Source organism: Mercenaria mercenaria, chromosome 7, assembly GCF_021730395.1.
Source record: "Mercenaria mercenaria strain notata chromosome 7, MADL_Memer_1, whole genome shotgun sequence".
NCBI lineage: Eukaryota > Metazoa > Mollusca > Bivalvia > Venerida > Veneridae > Mercenaria > Mercenaria mercenaria.
This window is the reverse complement of record NC_069367.1, coordinates 86,193,326-86,212,268: the sequence shown is the minus strand read 5'-3', so window position 1 is coordinate 86,212,268 and position 18,943 is coordinate 86,193,326. Positions and strand designations below refer to the sequence as shown.

Sequence of the window (18,943 nt, the reverse complement as noted above, 5' to 3'; positions counted from 1 at the left end):
GTATTCGATCCCGATTTTCGTCGCTTCGCGACGAAAATCGGTAAGATCGATTCCCTATAAAATTATATAAACTGCATCTCGAGAATATACATATGTACACGCAGAAAACTTGTGAAACAGGCAGACACATATACCGTAGCAATAAGTAAGGGGAGATAATTATAGTTGCTTAAAAGTTTCTTCGACATAAAAGATAAGGAATAAAATTTGGATACCTTAATTGCATGTAACAATGGTTTGAAAATCGATTATAGATACTGCGAAAATCTCAATAAAATCACCAAATGATTAATGTCATTAGCTTATATACAAATATCCCACATGACCTCGGATTGGAATCATTCATCTAACACAACTTTAGTACTTAGAAAAAATACTTTACTTTACAACAGTATGATATGAGTTTTGCAGATACTTACTACTTAAAGAGGTGCTTGACATAAGATTTAAAATGGGGTAGGGGTAGGTTATTTCAAATATCTATTGTAGTAGATTAGATTTTGTTTTGATATTTTCCTGACTGATATATGTGATGATAAGCTATATTTGAAATAAAAGTTTTTAAGATAATGTTTTATATTATCTAGAAAATATCGATTTAAATAAAAAGAACAAAACAATCAAACTTCACAAGATTTTAACAGTTTTTTTTTTTTCATTATAAACTTAGATGCACGGTATCCACTAAATTTCTTCTTTTCATTTTGAAGCAAGCTTGTGTGTCATTAAAGCTGTAAAGTATTTTGAAATGTCAACGTCAGATTTTTTTTGTAGATCTAAATACGTTTTTTCCATTGAAAATAAAGTTAGTGGGACAATTATGTAAACAGATATTTTGATATTTGGTATGTAGCATCATCTAGTAGCCCTGTACCAAAACTGTTCAACTTATTTTCCTAGGGTTAAATATGGCCTCGCCCTCGGGGTTACATGGTCTATATATACTTATATATGGAAGACATTCCGAAACAAGATGGGCCTAGGGTTTTAATATTTGGTATGTAGCATCATCAAGTGATCCTCTACCAAGATTGTTAAAATTATCCTCCTAGGGTCAAACATGGCCCCGCCCTGGAGATCACATGCTTTATATAGACTATATTATAAAAACATTTTTAAATCTTCTTGTCCAAAATCCACAGAGCCTAGGGAATTGATATTTGATATGTAGCACCACCTACATCATCCTCTATCACGATTTTTCAGACCATTTCCCTAGGGTCAAGTATGGCGCCGTCCTAGTTGTCACATGGTACATATAGACTTACATAAGAAAAACGTTGAATTTTTTGTTGTACAAAACCATATGGCCTAGAGCTTTAAAATTTGGTTTGTAGCATTGTATAGTAGTCCTTTACAAAGATTGCTCAAAATATCTTTATCACCTTGGGTTAAAATTGGCCTCATCCGGTTGATAGGGGAGCACATGTTTTAAATAGACCTGTATGTGGATAATCCTGTCTCAAAACATAAAACTCAGGGCTTAGATATTTAGTAGTGGTTCACTACCAAGACTGTTCAAATTATGACCCTAGGATCAGTATGTGGGACGGACCCTCGATAAAGTTGTCATAACTTTTGGCCCAGCCCGTTTCTATATATGACATATTTGATGTATGTGATTGTATTTGTGTTTCTGTATATATGTACAATAAAATATGATAACACTAAAATCAGCATCTGGCACGCACGAAGGGTCCCTTGTTTTTCATTGACTTATATTAGGAAATATTTATTATCAACATGTGAAGTTATGTACCCACACCCATCATCGTCAATAGTCACAACCACCTCAAACACATTCTTTTTTCATTCTTGTTTTTTTTCTTTTACTAAACCTTAAACATTCCATAAACATTAATCACAATGCAAAGTTGTAATTCCACCCCACTTCGATCACCCAGTCGTCCCCACTACTCCGACCATGCATCAACTTTTGAAACAGATTTCAATACTCTTTAATATTCTTAACCCTAACCTATTTTATTGTTTTTGAAGCTACAGCAACGAGAGTTAAATCGCCTGTTTACAGTTTACAGATTTCAATACTTATCTTGAATAGTCTTAATTGTGACCTAGTGACCTACTTTTTTGTTTGTTTTGTTTGTATATAGGAATATTCTTGAAATCTATTCTTCTTATATAATTTTTTGAGCTTTCATGTGAAGTTTGCCGCAACGGCTTTTAAAGATATTTCCCGTATTTTTTTGGTTATGACATAACATCATTGTTTTATTTCAAATGAAACTGTCTGAAGATATGTCCGGCTTTGAAAGCGATTGCATTGAATTATTTTAAAACAATAGAAAAAACGCAGAAGTCTACTCTTTCTATTTCCTGGCAATTGAACTTTTCTAATTTATCAGTCTTGCACAAGGACTTTACTGATATTTATATCTCTCTCTCTCTATATATATATATATATGTAGCCAGAGCATATGACACTTTGTTAATATGTTTTCCACTACCTACCAGTATTTTTCTCTTTGGTTTACATATTGGTATTTCAATTCACGTGATTATCGGAAGTATATGACGTCATTTTCCATTTATTTTATTTTCTATTTGGAGAAATGGAGCTGACATGTTGGTAAGTGACAAAATGTTTTACTTCCACGATTTGTTCAGCTAGTTATTCTGTAAATTCTACGCAACGTCACATGTTTACACATGTGCACACAACGTTATATACTGACGTCATCAATATTTGTTATTTTTTGATATTTTCAAACCAAAACTGAACAAATATTGGTGACGTCATAATATTACGCTCTGTACACATGTGACGTTGCGTAGCAACTTCACATTTTTATATGTCTTTCCTGATGGTTATAATGAAACCGGTAGGTAGACAAAAATAAATATAGGGGAAACCCATTGGATGGTTTTTCCTTTATATATAATTATATAAGGTAACTTTGCAATGGCTGTGCTTATCATTTATTAGTCAGTTTTCGTGCATTTTAGTGATTTAGTGAGCTACCTTCATGTTCATAAATGGCGGTCATATATATGACCTCTGATCTTTTATTACATGCATGTATTTATCTACATTGCATAAACCATTGTTCACAGTAATCATCCTCATGTGTGACAGAAACTGAATTGATTAATATGATTAAGCCTATTTCTATAAAATAACATATTCCATGGCCATGGCGTTGTACATTTAATGAAACTCGCCTTGAAAATATAAATGATGAAATAAAAAAAAAACTACAAAAAATAACACCTGCTGTTATCGCAGTTAAAACTTTAAAAAATTAAAGCAATGGCACAAAGACTCTAAAAACAGTGTCTTGAGATTTTGTTTGAATGTATCAAGTGATTCACTTTTGCGTAATGCTAACTGCAATTCATTACACAGTTTCGGACAAATAGTACAGAAACGTCTATCATTGAATATTTTGAACTTGTATGGAACAACACAACGACATTTGGAATTTTTGACGATCTGAAACCTAGTGGACTAGGAATAATATTGACTGCATTGGATCGCCAATATATTTAGAATCAATGCGGGTTTCTTCTCTAAACATCATTGTAGCCAGCATGGATTGCATAGAAATCTTTCAAACCTCAACGTTATAATAAAGTTTCAGGTCCTGTCTTTGTTGATATATTCATATTTGTAATCAGCTACAATTTTAAACTTTAATCTCGATGTACTATTACTTTGAATATCCCTAAAACACATTAAAACAGAACGAACCTGCTTTAACATGTGTAATATAGCACAAATGAAAATGTGAGTGTGTTTGCTTTACTTTCAAATCAAAACTTCTGTTCTCTCACTTTTAATGAAAGTTATATATAAAATGAGTAGATAACGTTTTATATATGAACCGAAAACTTAGTCTTAATTCATATTCATGTCTACTTTCAATCACGGCAAGACGTGAAATGAAATAATTATCTCGACTTACCTGAATGACACCAGTGTATCTACATTGTTGCAGTTGGGTATTCATGAAAAGTCAACGAGAGGCAATGCTTTATACAAACAAAACTGCCTAATTGACTATGACAAATGACTTATCTCAAGTTTCTTGAAGACTGTATGTGGAAACATAATCAATGTCACTGAACATACAGACTTTTATAGACTGAAATATTTAAAGATAACATGATATTATGATAACGGCAAACGTACAGAAGATGTAAAAGATCTTTTCACTACAATCGTTAGCTCCGTAGAGCATAGTGTTTTAAAAGATAGTAAAACGAAATGCAACTTTCACAGAAGAGGTTTTCTGCCAGTTAAAATACTTGGTCTAATATTACTAGTTTATTTATAAATGAATGGTCTGAAGGTAGACATGTCCGTTTAACAATTTGCACACCGTGCTTTATGTCAAATTTGTTATAACATATTACTTTACTAGTAAAGTATGATTAATTTGGTAATTTTGAAGCTTTCGTTACAATATATTGTAGCCTTCCATCCTTAACAAAAATCGTTCGTAATAACTGAAGACAACAATTTATCATGTCATTACTATAACAACTGCCTGATAAAGCCTGTCTGAGAAAAAGCAGGCTTTTTCAGGTCAGTGACTTGAGAACACTTTACACTGTTTAAACCTGTGATTAAATCCAAGGACATCAGATTGTGTCCATTTTGCATTTAAAAATTATTACGCCCTCATACGACACTGATGTAGGTCTTTAAAATCCCAAAATTTAAAAAAGCGGGAAAAAACAACAAATGCTAACCTTGTGTTTTTTGACCACATCTCTGTTTTGCTAAACACAAAAGAATAATTTCAATTTGTTCCCAAGTGAAATTTTATCCTTAATTCAGTTACTAGACGGATACCGATTCTCACCAAGCAAACGTTTGAAGTGAATTAAATACACACGCCATAACGCCGCTTGGCAGAAAAAAATAGGCAGTACCGTTTCATCTATCGTTGATTTTATTCCATGATAGTCCATTCCAGATGCAATATTCCATGATGTAAGTGTATAGAGCTAAAATCCTGAGTAAACGCTTTGCATGAGTCATTTTCCGTTTTCTACGAGCGCTTCCGTTATAAAAACATTTTTGTGGTAATTGCAAATATGGTAGGCATACGCTATACATTTGTGACATGGTCTCACGTACCTATTAAGAGCGCGTTTATAAAAATATTGGCGTAAAAGTCTTTTAGCAATTATTCTAAAAAACAAGATGGCGTCATTTTGAAGAAAAAAAATGAAGTCCGGCAAAACAGCAAAATTTGGTCCACCACTATTTTTGCACTTTATTTCGCATAATGGTAGGATAAAAGTTGTTAATAAATCATGGCATGATAAATAGGCAAGCCTCGCTCCTTCCAGGACAATGTCTAGCCTCGTCTGAGAAACCCTTTCTCAAAAGACAGTAACCTGTTATTCTCTATTTATTGCGTTGAAATTGGCATTGTCATTGAAGAAGAATGTAAAGTCTTAGACTGTTCGATATGTGTATGTTTGTATTGAGGTCATGTAAAACTGCCTTTATTACTTTATTTACATCAGCCTTCAAAGTGTTGTTATACAATATTTCTCTAACTAACCATTTTGGCTTATATTTTCTGAAATACGTGTCATAGTTATTAATTGAAATGCAGTAAAGTGACTTTAAACTCATAGGAATATTAATAAATTTGGATAATTCGTAAATTTCAAACATAATGTTTGATATCAAATTTTCGTAAACTAGAACATATAAAGAACCCGTATATCTTTTTAACCAGAAAAGTACCGACATTTGCCAGCTCATAGCATACGCCTTTACAAATCTTTCCCATTCTGAAAAGAAAAGACAATGTGGCATCACAATTCACTGACTCTTTTGAAAGGTCATAAATTAGCTTTATTTTTATAGATATAATAACTTTGAAATTGATTTAGCAACACAAAACTACGCTTCTAAATCTGAAATATTTTGGTGTTTCAATTGTGTAAATTATCTCGTTGACCACCCCTTCGTTAGCAAGTACAATCATAAATGTAATGTATCATTCAATTTAATTCCATTCAATTTTATATAGGTATATGCTCTATAATAAAATTACATAAAATGTAGACTAAAAGTTAGAAGTAACATAAAAAACGATACATGTTTGTACCAGCAAGACCCTTTTAGTAGTCAGTTGAATGCACAAAATTATTACGGATAATAAAAAGTAGTGATCAGGTATACCTGGGATAGCCAAATAACGTACAAGTCCTTTCCTGACATCAATATCTAATTTGGCACTTCATCAGTTCTTACTACGACTTAAATTTGTATTATTATTTTATCTTAGAAGTTGTATTTCTAAAAAAATCGATATATAAAGCAATACATAGCGGCACGAACGGTCCACTCTTTGCACACACTGGCCTTCCAATCCTGAGGTCGGTGGCTTGATCCCCAGCAGCTACTCGGGAATTTTCAGAAACGCTTTTCAGTGTTTCCCACCCAACCAGAGGTGTACTGGTCAGGATTCCATTCAATCCCTGCGTGTCTCAGTGCTATACACTGGGCACGTTTAAGAACCAGACTGTCTGGTTCTCTAACCCTAACCCTAACCCACTGAAGGAACTTTGGACAGAAAGACAAGTTCCAGAAACAAGGAACACGTATCAAAACGTGCTAGATCTACGGAAAAGATTAGAAGAAACGTGCATACTTGCAAGGGAGAGCCTCTGTAATGCACAAGTAGAATACAAGCATCACTATGATAAAAAGGCAAGAACACGATGTCTCGAGCAAGGACACAAAGTTCTAGTCCTCCTGCCTATATCTCACAACAAACTCATGTTGCAGTGGAAGGCTCCATCTGAAGTAGCTGAAGTTGTAAACAGATTTGATTATAAAGTAAAAATAGGCGGAAGAGAAGGTTCTTACCATATAAACCTTTAGAAGAAATACAAGGAGAGAGAAGATAAGGTCTTTGCAAGTCTAGCAGTTATAGAAACAGAGAATAAAAGTGAAAATGGTGTAGTTGAGAGTTTACTGAACTTAGTAAATACTAGTGGTACAGAGACGTATAATGAGTTCTTTGTAAATGAGCAGTTGTCGAGAGAGCAGACAGCAGAAGTGTATGCTCTGCTTGACGAATTTAAAGATATATTCACAGAGGTACCTGATACAACTAACCTTGAAAAACATAAGACTGAATTGACTGACGAGGCATCCATACGTGTTAGACAGTACACTATCCCTTATACCAAGCGAAAAGACGTTAAAGACGAAGTTATGTTAGAGGCTGGAGTCATAGAACCAGCAAATTCTGATTATAACTCCCCGATTGTTCTTGTGAGGTAGAAAGATAATACAAACCGCTTTTAAATAGACTTCAGACGTACAAATCCTATCAAGAGGTTCAACACGGAACCTATGGGTAACGTAGAGGACACTAGGTGAAGTTGCAAGAAGATAAATACTTTACAAAGATAGACCTGACTAAAGGTTATGGGCAGATACCAATAGAAGAAAAGTCGAGGCATTTCACAGCATTGTCTACTCCAGAAAGTAGTTACCGAATCAGAAAAATGCCGTTTGGGATGGTTAATTCTGGTGCAACATTCAATCGAATTATGGGAAAGTTGTTGGCTGGAATAACTACGTGGACGATATCCTTGGATATACCATAACCTGGGAGAGACATGTAACGATGTTAAGAAACATCTTCACCAGTAAACGGGAGGCAAGACTAACAGTAAAGCAATCGAAATGTATGATTGGGTATGGTAGTATTTGGTAGTATTACTTTTACTGGCCACGTTGCAGGTGATGGCATGATGCAAATGGAAGAAGATAAGTTCGACAAGATACGTGATGCTGAGAGACAACTTATATCACTCCTTGGTTTGGCGGGATATTATAGGAAATTCATAAGATCTTTCGCAGAGATTGCCGCCCCTTAGACAGACATTACAAAGAAATGTCAACCGAACTAAATAGTCTGGAGGCCAGACCATGAAACTGCCTTCAGGACACTGAAACAATTATTTACTCGTGCGCCGGTAAACCGTTTGTCTTGCAGTGTGATGCTTAGGATACAGGGATTGGAGCAGCGCTTCTACAAAGGTTCGATGACGGATTGTTTCCTATTGCATTATGCAAGCAAGAATGGGGGAAGAACTACTCAGTAATAGAGAGGGAATGTATAGCTACAGGTTTTCTATATTAAGAAATTTCACAAGTACTTGTATGGACAACAGGTTTGAACTGCAAACTGATCACGCACCTTTGACCTACATTTAAAAATGTAAACTTGAAAGTGGTCGCATTATGAGATTGGCCTTGTTCTTACAGAACTACAAGTTCAGAATCGAAGCTATCAAAGGTATAGGTAAAGTCTGTGCTGTGCAGATTATCGGTGTAAAGGCTGTGCAGATTACCTGTGTAGACTTGATACCTGAGGGGTTGGTGTCGAATTATTCTTTATATTTGGAAAACGGTTGAGTGTTTTCTTGAGCAGGGGGGTGGGGGTGAGGGGGATATCAGAATAATTCTTTGTTGCTTGTTGCTAAACGGCGTTAAACCACACAGTTTTATGAGAGTTTATCAGGTTTGGTCTAGCTTTAGAGAGAGAAAGTCGCATGTTGTACATGCAGTTATAAAATGTGTTAGTCAATTGATGGCTCGATTTTTGAAGGAAAGATTTGTTTCGTGATTTATTTGTTGGCGATTGGTGGCGTACATTTCATTGTACATAATTGTTGATTTGCTCGGCAAATAGTTTTGATTGTTTGGTTGTTTAACTGTGGTTTTGTTTGAAGTTGATACTTTGGTTGTTGGCGGTTGGAATTTTTAGTTCTTTTGTGAATTTTAAGTTTATAATTTGGTTGGTTATTTAGATGTGTGTGTTGATGGACCGTTTTGTGTTTTAGATGTGTGTAAATTGATTTTCTGCAGTTTGGTTGTGTGTTGTTATGAATATATATTTTGCTCTGAGTTTTGCAGATTAATTCTTTGGTTTTGAATGTTTCTTGGTTAAAGCGTTTGCTGGCCGAGCACACGTACTGAATTACTTGCGATATTTTGTTGATCATATATACCTGCGTATATGTGATAAAGCTTGACGAAAAGCGGTGCAAATTTAGTTATGTTTGTGGACAGAATGTTTGTGGTGTATGTTTGATTTAGGTGTAAATAGTACGTCACCATGCTCAAGTATATAATGTATATACAGTAGAAAAGAAAACATAAAAATACAAAAAATACACACACCAAAATAAATAAGGAAATAATTAAGTGCTTTTCAAGGTAAAGATTAGTCAGAGTCAGATGGTGCATCCTACATCCCTAACTGATAGTAACGCCTCGCACCGACCACCAGAAATCCTGACATAAGGTAAGTTGACAAAAAATGAAATAATCTCTTTATGCTGTCATATCTTGCGAATAAATCTAAATGTTGTTTGATATTTGACCATATATTACTACTGTTTGCAGATCAAATTGCCCTTTTGCTTTTTCTTAAATCGATAGACTTGTACCTTTACGTCACAAAATCAGCGATGCTGAAGCTATTTTTGGATCTTGTCTATACAGGTAACTCCGCCTTTCCGATACGAGTAAAAAATACTGAATGAACTTGTTTACATTGGCTGCATGACCGAGAAATGACGATTTAAATACTCATAAATACAGTTGGAACGGGTGTTTAACCGGATAGTACCAGATGTACAAGATGTAATCTTCATTTAGAATTTAAATGAATCTTGTCACAATGCACACGTAGTGTGTATGAGAAAACAAGATACCCTCTTATACATTACAGGCATTTTTCTGCCTAAATTTCAGTACCTTTTGCTGCTGAATTTTCTTTTAAATAATGCTTCTCGTGTTTAGTTTTCACCATAATTATAAAATGTGCCTTACTCGAGTTGTTGGATTCGCTCATCACTGAATGAAGGGCATACGTTCGAATCCGGGAACCGACAATGTCTCTTAAGTTGAAAAAAGTCGGCAATTTCTAATGGAATATGAGTCTTAGTCTAACTAATTTGACGAGATCCTAGGAAACAGTTACGAATTGTTTTCTCCACTAGAAAAAATAATGCCATCGCTAAATTTGGGTTGAAATGCTGATTTTGTTGCGAATATGAGATAAATTCAAATAAAACTTACATGTATCAAAGGGGAGTCCAAATAATTGTACCCAAGAGTTGAATATAGTTTGTTTGACTGGTCGATATCCCCTTTAGGTAGACAACGTAAAATATCAAAAATGTAAAATCGGTCTTCCCGAGTTCTCATTATTTAGACTAATCAGAAGGCGGATTCAATTACTCATTAGTTTATGTAAAAGTTATCATAATTCCCCTTAACACGATTTACGTTACACATTAAGTGCAAGCAAAAAAACAATAACTTTACATGACGGTGTTCTGTTATTTATCCTCAATTATTTTAGTCCTATTAGAGTGACTGTCACAAATATAAAACAAACTTAACATCGAATTATTTTGACTTACATGAGTCTATAACAGGTTCTTTACATGAACGAAGACAATGCTTATCAACTGCCTGTATGTAAATTACTGAAATAGTGTTTTAACGACTTCAAATAAATAGTAGATAAGTTCACATACACGTAAACCCCACCAAATAAAGAAAAACTAGATCTATATTTGAGTTAGATCTGCGATAGTTAAGCTACGGAAGACTCTGCAAAAGTATGAATATCAAATAAATTTGTTTTTATGGATATGACAATTAGATCTACAGGCGTTACGTAGCTTGAATGTTCAATGATACCTTTTTATAAAACCTAGTATACCTTGCATGGTTGGAAATTTCGTCGATAATAATTGTCATAACAAACAAAAAACGCTGTTTTCATTTGAAAGTAGTTGAAATATTCTATATTCTACTTTTAAAACATAACTATTATCACCTTATTGTACTTTACAATGTATGCAAGTACGGCGATACTTCAAAGATAGAGTCAGAGGCTGAGAGCTCGGGCTTTGTGTGATGTCAAGACAAAGAAAAAAAGTTTCACGACAAGGCGAATGATTAATTTATTGTGGATGAGGCGTGGTTAACCAGTCAGGGTTATTCCAAAAACAGCTTCAGTTTCACAGTTTTTGTGACGTAAACGTGCAACTCGATCGATTTGAAAAATGTTGAAGGGGCAATTTGATCTGCAAACAGTAGTAGTAAAAAGGCAATATCTACACCTTAGTATGTTTACAAATGGCATTTGCTCGTATTATAAAAAAAAGCACTTCTTTTTATGTACTGTTTTGTGTTTTTTGTCCAAAAAGAAAAAGAAATAGGCTGAGGTCATGAAATAATTGAAATGATAATTTCGCACAAGTTTATGTTATTGCATATTTGGATAATTGTGTCAGGGCTTTAATAAATATTCTATTTAATTATGAAAGGTATTGACAAAATGTTTTTGGTGGGTTAGAAGTTTCGATAAGAAAATGTGGGTAATTTTGTGGTTTGATCAATATATTGAGTCATTTCGATTAGTATGTGTTTTCTATTTAGTGGTTTGGTCATTGAATTTAATATCACGGTAAGCCCCGCGCATTTCAATTTTGTAAAAGACTCTATGATAAAAGCAGAACAAGTTATAAACAAAATGGACGAAATTGGTTTGTAAAATGAGATAGATAGACAAGTTATACATCCAGAATTGATCATATTTATTTTATTCACCTTTAAATGCTGTGCCTATATATATTTCAGATGAAAAATATGTTAGCAGGCTCTAACCGTCTACAGAATACTTACTTGTTGACTTGAATTCATTCATGCTGGCGTAAGTTGTCTTTCCTAATTGTTGTCTGTTGAACTCTGCAATTACAGAGTCAAACTGATTCCGAAGAATATAAATGACTCGGGAGTACGTCATACTTTTGCATCCACGCCGTGTCGCCGTGACATTTCTACTATGAGTTTTTACAATAAAAACACTTCCATCCGTAGGGCATCTGTGTGATCCAGTAAACTTTGCCAATTTATCTGGATATATACTTCCCGTGTAAATCCCTACAGCAACGAGAAAGAGGAATGACACTGGAGTTTATTGATTTTTGCAACCATAACAGGGCTGCTGAAAAAACGTAGACATTGGCTTTAGCTTTTATATATTTTAATGAAAACAATACAATAAACAAACTATTACGATTTTCAATCTTTCAAGTAACTTCACTTCAAATTTGAGGTGATTATGATCATACAGTCGGGAGTTTCGCCTCCTCGAAAACAGTCATTTAGACGAAGACCGCGCATAGTGATCATATTTCAACGACGTAAACTAGGTCCTGAATTATTGAGATGCTTTCATTAAGTTTGCTTTATTTTTTGATATTTGTAAATTTCTTTCATTAAATTTGACGAATAATATGTTGTTTGGTTAGAATACTAAAATCAGTAGAAACACTTATGCCAGACAGGACATCTAAAATAGGGTGCGTACCATGACGTTTTAGGTTGGTCTTTATCAAAGGCGTCAGAAATTGACGTTAACGTTAAATCGTGGATTTTTTTATTTGTTTCCTCCCTTTATCTTCGCTGTTCTCTAGCAGTTCTAGGCCATATTTGCATCGTTTTTTCAACTTGAAGATCAAGACACACATTACCAAAGAATTTGTGGCTTCTGTTCGATTAGTTTATAAATTTTAGTTGCTTTCCGCCAAAACTTTGTTCATAACTGAACAATTGCTAATTACAATACAACACAGAACGGCCTTCTCTTAAGAAAAACCCTCTATATAACAACATCATCAAAATATTCCTAAGCTAAAATATGCTAAGAGAATTACCTCTCCAGAACAACAACCTCTACATAATAGTCAATATCTGTACCTCCTAAAGGTAGTTGCTCTACAGAGGTTGCACTGTATCATCAATGCGAGTCAATAACCGCATTACATACATAATAAACAATTATACATACTTTCAAGGTTGTTTATTTCCGCTTCCCACGTCGGAATGACGTCTGATTTGAGTAAACACTAATACTCTCAGTGCGAACATTAGCGTTTGAATTCAAATCATGACAATAAAAAAGCGTCAACGTCGATTATATGTAGCTATAGTAAACAGAACTTTCTACGCGCCTGGCCTATCATTAAAATGTTACAAAAATGTATGATCAAATTACACAAACACTGCGAATTACAATGATATATTTCACAGTATGCAATTTTAACAGTCCTTTAATAAATACATAAATGTATGTTTTATAACCATGCTGATTACATTTTAATCAGCATGGTTATAAAACATACATTTATGTATTTATTTACCACAATGCGTGGGTAGCTATTTAATTTACAGAGGCATATTTACTAAAATATTGTACTATAACTCCCTCTGTACGATTCTGTAAAATATACTATACAAAACAAATCTTACAAAAGCAGTTATATCAGCATGTATTACACTTATTTCCCTAACAAATGCATAAATAAGCACAACAACGTTCACATCTTGCACACTGTTTTCATCTCTCCCAAATTGTGAACAGTGGACACAATATTCAATGATTATTTTATTATAATAAAGCATGACAGTGATAGCACTTCAAATATATCGAATTGATGAAATTCGAATTATTATGTACTAATTTTTCGACTCCAGGTACTTAAAATGGGACATCCGTTAACTTTTAACCCCACGATGGCACCTCTTGGAACAAAGCGACCAGCAGCAACTTGCACTCAATTGTGACTTTTAATTTTTTGGGGTTGTCTGATTGCAACAGTCACGTCTGAATGAATTCACGTCCAATTGTTCACGTTGTTTTGTTTTAATCAAATTAATAGTGATTAACATTTTCAATTACAGTATGTAGATATTTTACAAAGATAAAAACAAAACTAAGTCAGAAGCGCTGTTAAGTATACAATGAATAACAAAACGGTATCTGTAAGTAGTGTATAGATTATAGCAGCTATTTTTAATCAATGATGTAAGCGATAATTCATATAAATTATCTTTCATTTATTTTATTTCAACTTTATAACACATTTTGATATTTCTTGGAAGAAAAAGATTTTGAAAATAAAATTTGTACAAAGGTCCTTTTGGAGCACAGAACAAAACAGAGCAACATATATATATATATATTCGCTGGTTGATAGAAGCATTAACACAAAATTTACTTGGAATACTTTTGTTCTCTTATATGCAGCAAAGAATTACACCAGCACAGAGTTAACTTATAACTGACATAAATTACATACCCGTTGACCAATTTTTATATTATCGTACCTATTAATCACATGACTATGTTCCTCGTTTAGTCAGTGCACTGATACATGTACTGGTTGTCGCACATTCAGGAAATGTGTGCCAGTCTGATTTAATTGTGATTTAAAGACAACAAATCTGACGATTCACATGCATTTAGTGGAACTTCATGCAAGTAAATGTTGAATGTCATTGACAAAATTTGACAGAATGTCTCTATAAAAAGAAATTTTATTAAGCAAAATTTTATATAATCTCAAATTTATTGAAAGGATAGGCAAATCAATCGGATGATTTATTAGACTTTAGAGTGTCTTCACACAAATGAAAAGGTCATTGAATTAAATGCAAAACAATACGACGTCTTGCACAATTTCAAACGAAAATTCACCAAATGCTTCAGATATTTGTATTCAAATTTTACACTTATAAGTAAGCTGGATTGAATTGCCTTTTAAGTTCTGTCGATACGTCGATTTATCGACCTATCGACTTCACCAAAAGGCAATAATTGTATAATGTTTATTTACATTTTATTGATTATCAGTTATTTCTTTGTCATATTTCCTAGTTCGTTGTCACAAGAATGCTTACATTATTTGTACACTCATTTACTCATTCATTTGGATTTATTTATAAACTTTTATTAGTGTATTCATTCCTTCATTATTTAATTGAATCGTTCAATCTATCAGTCAATGTATCAATCAACCGTTGATTTTATTATTCATTCAGTCATATTTCTCAAGTGTCCATTTCCTTAATAAAGCTTAGTACACAACTATTCGTTTAAAGAATAGCTTATTTTTTGGTCAATCATCAGTCAATTAGTCAGTCTATCAATCAATCTATTCATCAAACATTCATTAAAGAAATGGATTTAAAACATTTACGTCAATCTTATTAATTTTCATTTCCTATCATCAGTCGCCTTTTACAGTTTTGTGATTCTTATGATTTGAAAAAAAAAGCATTATCAGAAACATCAACCCCTGCGTAGCAGAATAAGGATAACCTTGAGTATAATCTGAGTCCCTGATACATAATGTGTATCAGACCAGAGCGGATGGTTCAGAATGTCTCCCTAGGGCCCCGTGCCCAGTTTGAGGATACCCCATGGGTCAATCTCACCCAGTTTACGTTGAATAAGAAAATGTGAGATATAAAAGTTTACTGGAATTTACGTTGTAAGAAATTTACATGCATTTGAAATATACTTCGAACATGTTTACTTCAAATTTACTTGCAGTAAATTGGAATCATATTTTACACATGAAATGTAAGAAAATTTAGTTTAGAAGTAAATTCCAATTTTCATGCATTGATGGCATTAGAATTATTTTATGTCTTACTGCTCTTTAATGTTAAGTTTGATATGTTTGTGAACCTGTTAGCTGGCGCCATTACGTGTTCCTCGCTATTTTATTAATTTAAGATAGCCTCTTCATTTAATAGTTTTATGACTATAAACAAATGTTCTTACTCCGGGGTATATACAATCACATATTCGAGTCTTTTTACTGCAATTTATTGTCGTTACCGTTTGAAGATATGTAGTTTCTGCCATAAATACTGAAGATCCGCGGACACGATAAAGCTCCAGGGTGTTCTCAGAGAATACATGGACGACATTACGGTCACCGAAGAGAATCAGTAGATATGTAACAATATCTAAAACAGCGTTTATAAAAGTTGAAATACCTTGCTTTTCCTAGAAACAGGGGCTATTTTTCAGTGCACATAGTCATTCAAGATAGTGGGTTTGTTTTAACTTCTTTAAATGATAGTTAGATTGTCAGCTTTATTTATTAAATCATTAACTGTAAAGTGCAAAAATTTTGCCGAGGATGTCTATATCGAACTGTATTACAACTCGGAAACTCATTCTTAGTTTAAAAGGGTTTAAAGTGTGTCATATTCAAATTAAAAACAAATACATCATACTAATCTGATCTGTTTTGTGTACAACTAACATATGTTTGTATTATATTTAGATGATGTATGCATTTTATTTAGTTCCTTAACTAAAAAGGAAAAACAGAAATTTAAAAATATATATACCTGTTACTTGCTCCAATATTTCCCTTGTCAATGAATTTCCAGAACCTGGAAAACTTGCTAATGCAGTAAGTGGGTGTTGTGATTTTTCAAAACGAGGTATTTGCAAATGGCAACTAACGTTTCCAATGTTCCGCCTTACATAGTTTATGTTTAAGAGCCTGGAAATGTTATTTTTATCACTTCTGTTTCGGAAACATGTTTTCAGCAATTTATCCACAACCTGGTCGTTAAGTATTTGAGGTAGATATGAAAGGAAAAGCTTTTGGCATGGTGTGCCATGTAATGAAAGCTTATGGTCACAAACTCTGTAGTCCTTTGGCATTATCAACGAAGTTATTTTCAATAGCTTATAAAATCCATGCTGCGATATTGCAAAGGAATAAGCACTTGTACAAGCTATAAAGATGATTGTCAATAGCATGTAAATAAATAGGCATAACCTCATTCGTAGGAACGAATTGATCTTAAAAGGAAACATTTATTTTAGCAATACTGTTTTTAATTTACTAACGAATATTTTTGTATTATGAGCACATTGTAATCACTGCCAAAAAAAAAACACCACAAAATAAAACAATTCTACATAGAACATATTTTGTACTTATAAATATTTCTTTTCAGAGATAGGATTTAATGTTTCACATTTCTCTTGTCATAAATGTAAAATCAGTTTTATATAGATGATTAAAAAATAATGTTTCCACCACGTGGGAGATACATAAACATAAAATACAATCTAGTATAGCACTTGAATTAAAGCTCCTTTGCAGCTACATATTTAAACTGTTAATATTTTGTTTAACTGTAAAAGCAACACCTTCAGTGAACCGATATTGATATACATGCATTTGAAATATACTTCGAACATGTTTACTTCAAATTTACTTGCAGTAAATTGGAATCATATTTTACACATGAAATGTAAGAAAATTTAGTTTAGAAGTAAATTCAATTTTCATGCATTGATGGCATTAGAATTATTTTATGTCTTACTGCTCTGTAATGTTAAGTTTGATATGTTTGTGAACCTGTTAGCTGGCGCCATTACGTGTTCCTCGCTATTTTATTAATTTAAGATAGCCTCTTCATTTAATAGTTTTATGACTATAAACAAATGTTCTTACTCCGGGGTATATACAATCACATATTCGAGTCTTTTTACTGCAATTTATTGTCGTTACCGTTTGAAGATATGTAGTTTCTGCCATAAATACTGAAGATCCGCGGACACGATAAAGCTCCAGGGTGTTCTCAGAGAATACATGGACGACATTCCGGTCACCGAAGAGAATCAGTAGATATGTAACAATATCTAAAACAGCGTTTATAAAAGTTGAAATACCTTGCTTTTCCTAGAAACAGGGGCTATTTTTCAGTGCACATAGTCATTCAAGATAGTGGGTTTGTTTTAACTTCTTTAAATGATAGTAAGATTGTCAGCTTTATTTATTAAATCATTAACTGTAAAGTGCAAAAGTTTTGCCGAGGATGTCTATATCGAACTGTATTACAACTCGGAAACTCATTCTTAGTTTAAAAGGGTTTAAAGTGTGTCATATTCAAATTAAAAACAAATACATCATACTAATCTGATCTGTTTTGTGTACAACTAACATATGTTTGTATTATATTTAGATGATGTATGTATTTTATTTAGTTCCTTAACTAAAAAGGAAAAACAGAAATTTAAAAATATATATACCTGTTACTTGCTCCAATATTTCCCTTGTCAATGAATTTCCAGAACCTGGAAAACTTGCTAATGCAGTAAGTGGGTGTTGTGATTTTTCAAAACGAGGTTTTTGCAAATGGCAACTAACGTTTCCAATGTTCCGCCTTACATAGTTTATGTTTAAGAGCCTGGAAATGTTATTTTTATCACTTCTGTTTCGGAAACATGTTTTCAGCAATTTATCCACAACCTGGTCGTTAAGTATTTGAGGTAGATATGAAAGGAAAAGCTTTTGGCATGGTGTGCCATGTAATGAAAGCTTATGGTCACAAACTCTGTAGTCCTTTGGCATTATCAACGAAGTTATTTTCAATAGCTTATAAAATCCATGCTGCGATATTGCAAAGGAATAAGCACTTGTACAAGCTATAAAGATGATTGTCAATAGTATGTAAATAAATAGGCATAACCTCATTCGTAGGAACGAATTGATCTCAAAAGGAAACATTTATTTTAGCAATACTGTTTTTAATTTACTAACGAATATTTTTGTATTATGAGCACATTGTAATCACTGCCAAAAAAAAAACACCAAAATAAAACAATTCTACATAGAACATATTTTGTACTTATAAATATTTCTTTTCAGAGATAGGATTTAATGTTTCACATTTCTCTTGTCATAAATGTAAAATCAGTTTTATATAGATGATTAAAAAATAATGTTTCCACCACGTGGGAGATACCTAAACATAAAATACAATCTGGTATAGCACTTGAATTAAAGCTCCTTTGCAGCTACATATTTAAACTGTTAATATTTTGTTTAACTGTAAAAGCAACACCTTCAGTGAACCGATATTGATATAAAACTAACTCAGTAAGCTTTGATATTAACGTGTACCAAAGATAAAGTTTGAAATGAATGAATCATTATATTGCCAATAAAATATTTCAAAAGGAAAATTATTAGATATTGTTGTCGTTAATTACATCATCTATTGTAACATTATAATGCGTTTTTGTTGTTG

General features: G+C 33.1%; 1 protein-coding gene across 1 annotated transcript; it reads right to left on the bottom strand.

Annotated features, from left to right (window-relative positions):
- Window positions 1–4,434: 4,434 nt before the first annotated feature.
- LOC123543344 (WSCD family member CG9164-like) lies at window positions 4,435–17,423 on the bottom strand. Its single transcript, XM_045329423.2, has 3 exons — window positions 16,241–17,423; window positions 11,714–11,971; window positions 4,435–5,775 (listed from the first exon to the last, which is right to left on the bottom strand). The coding sequence occupies exons 1-3, from the start codon at window positions 16,716–16,718 to the stop codon at window positions 5,408–5,410; spliced, it is 1,104 nt and encodes a 367-aa protein (XP_045185358.2). The 5' UTR covers window positions 16,719–17,423; the 3' UTR covers window positions 4,435–5,407.
- Between the last annotated feature and the right edge of the window lie 1,520 nt (window positions 17,424–18,943).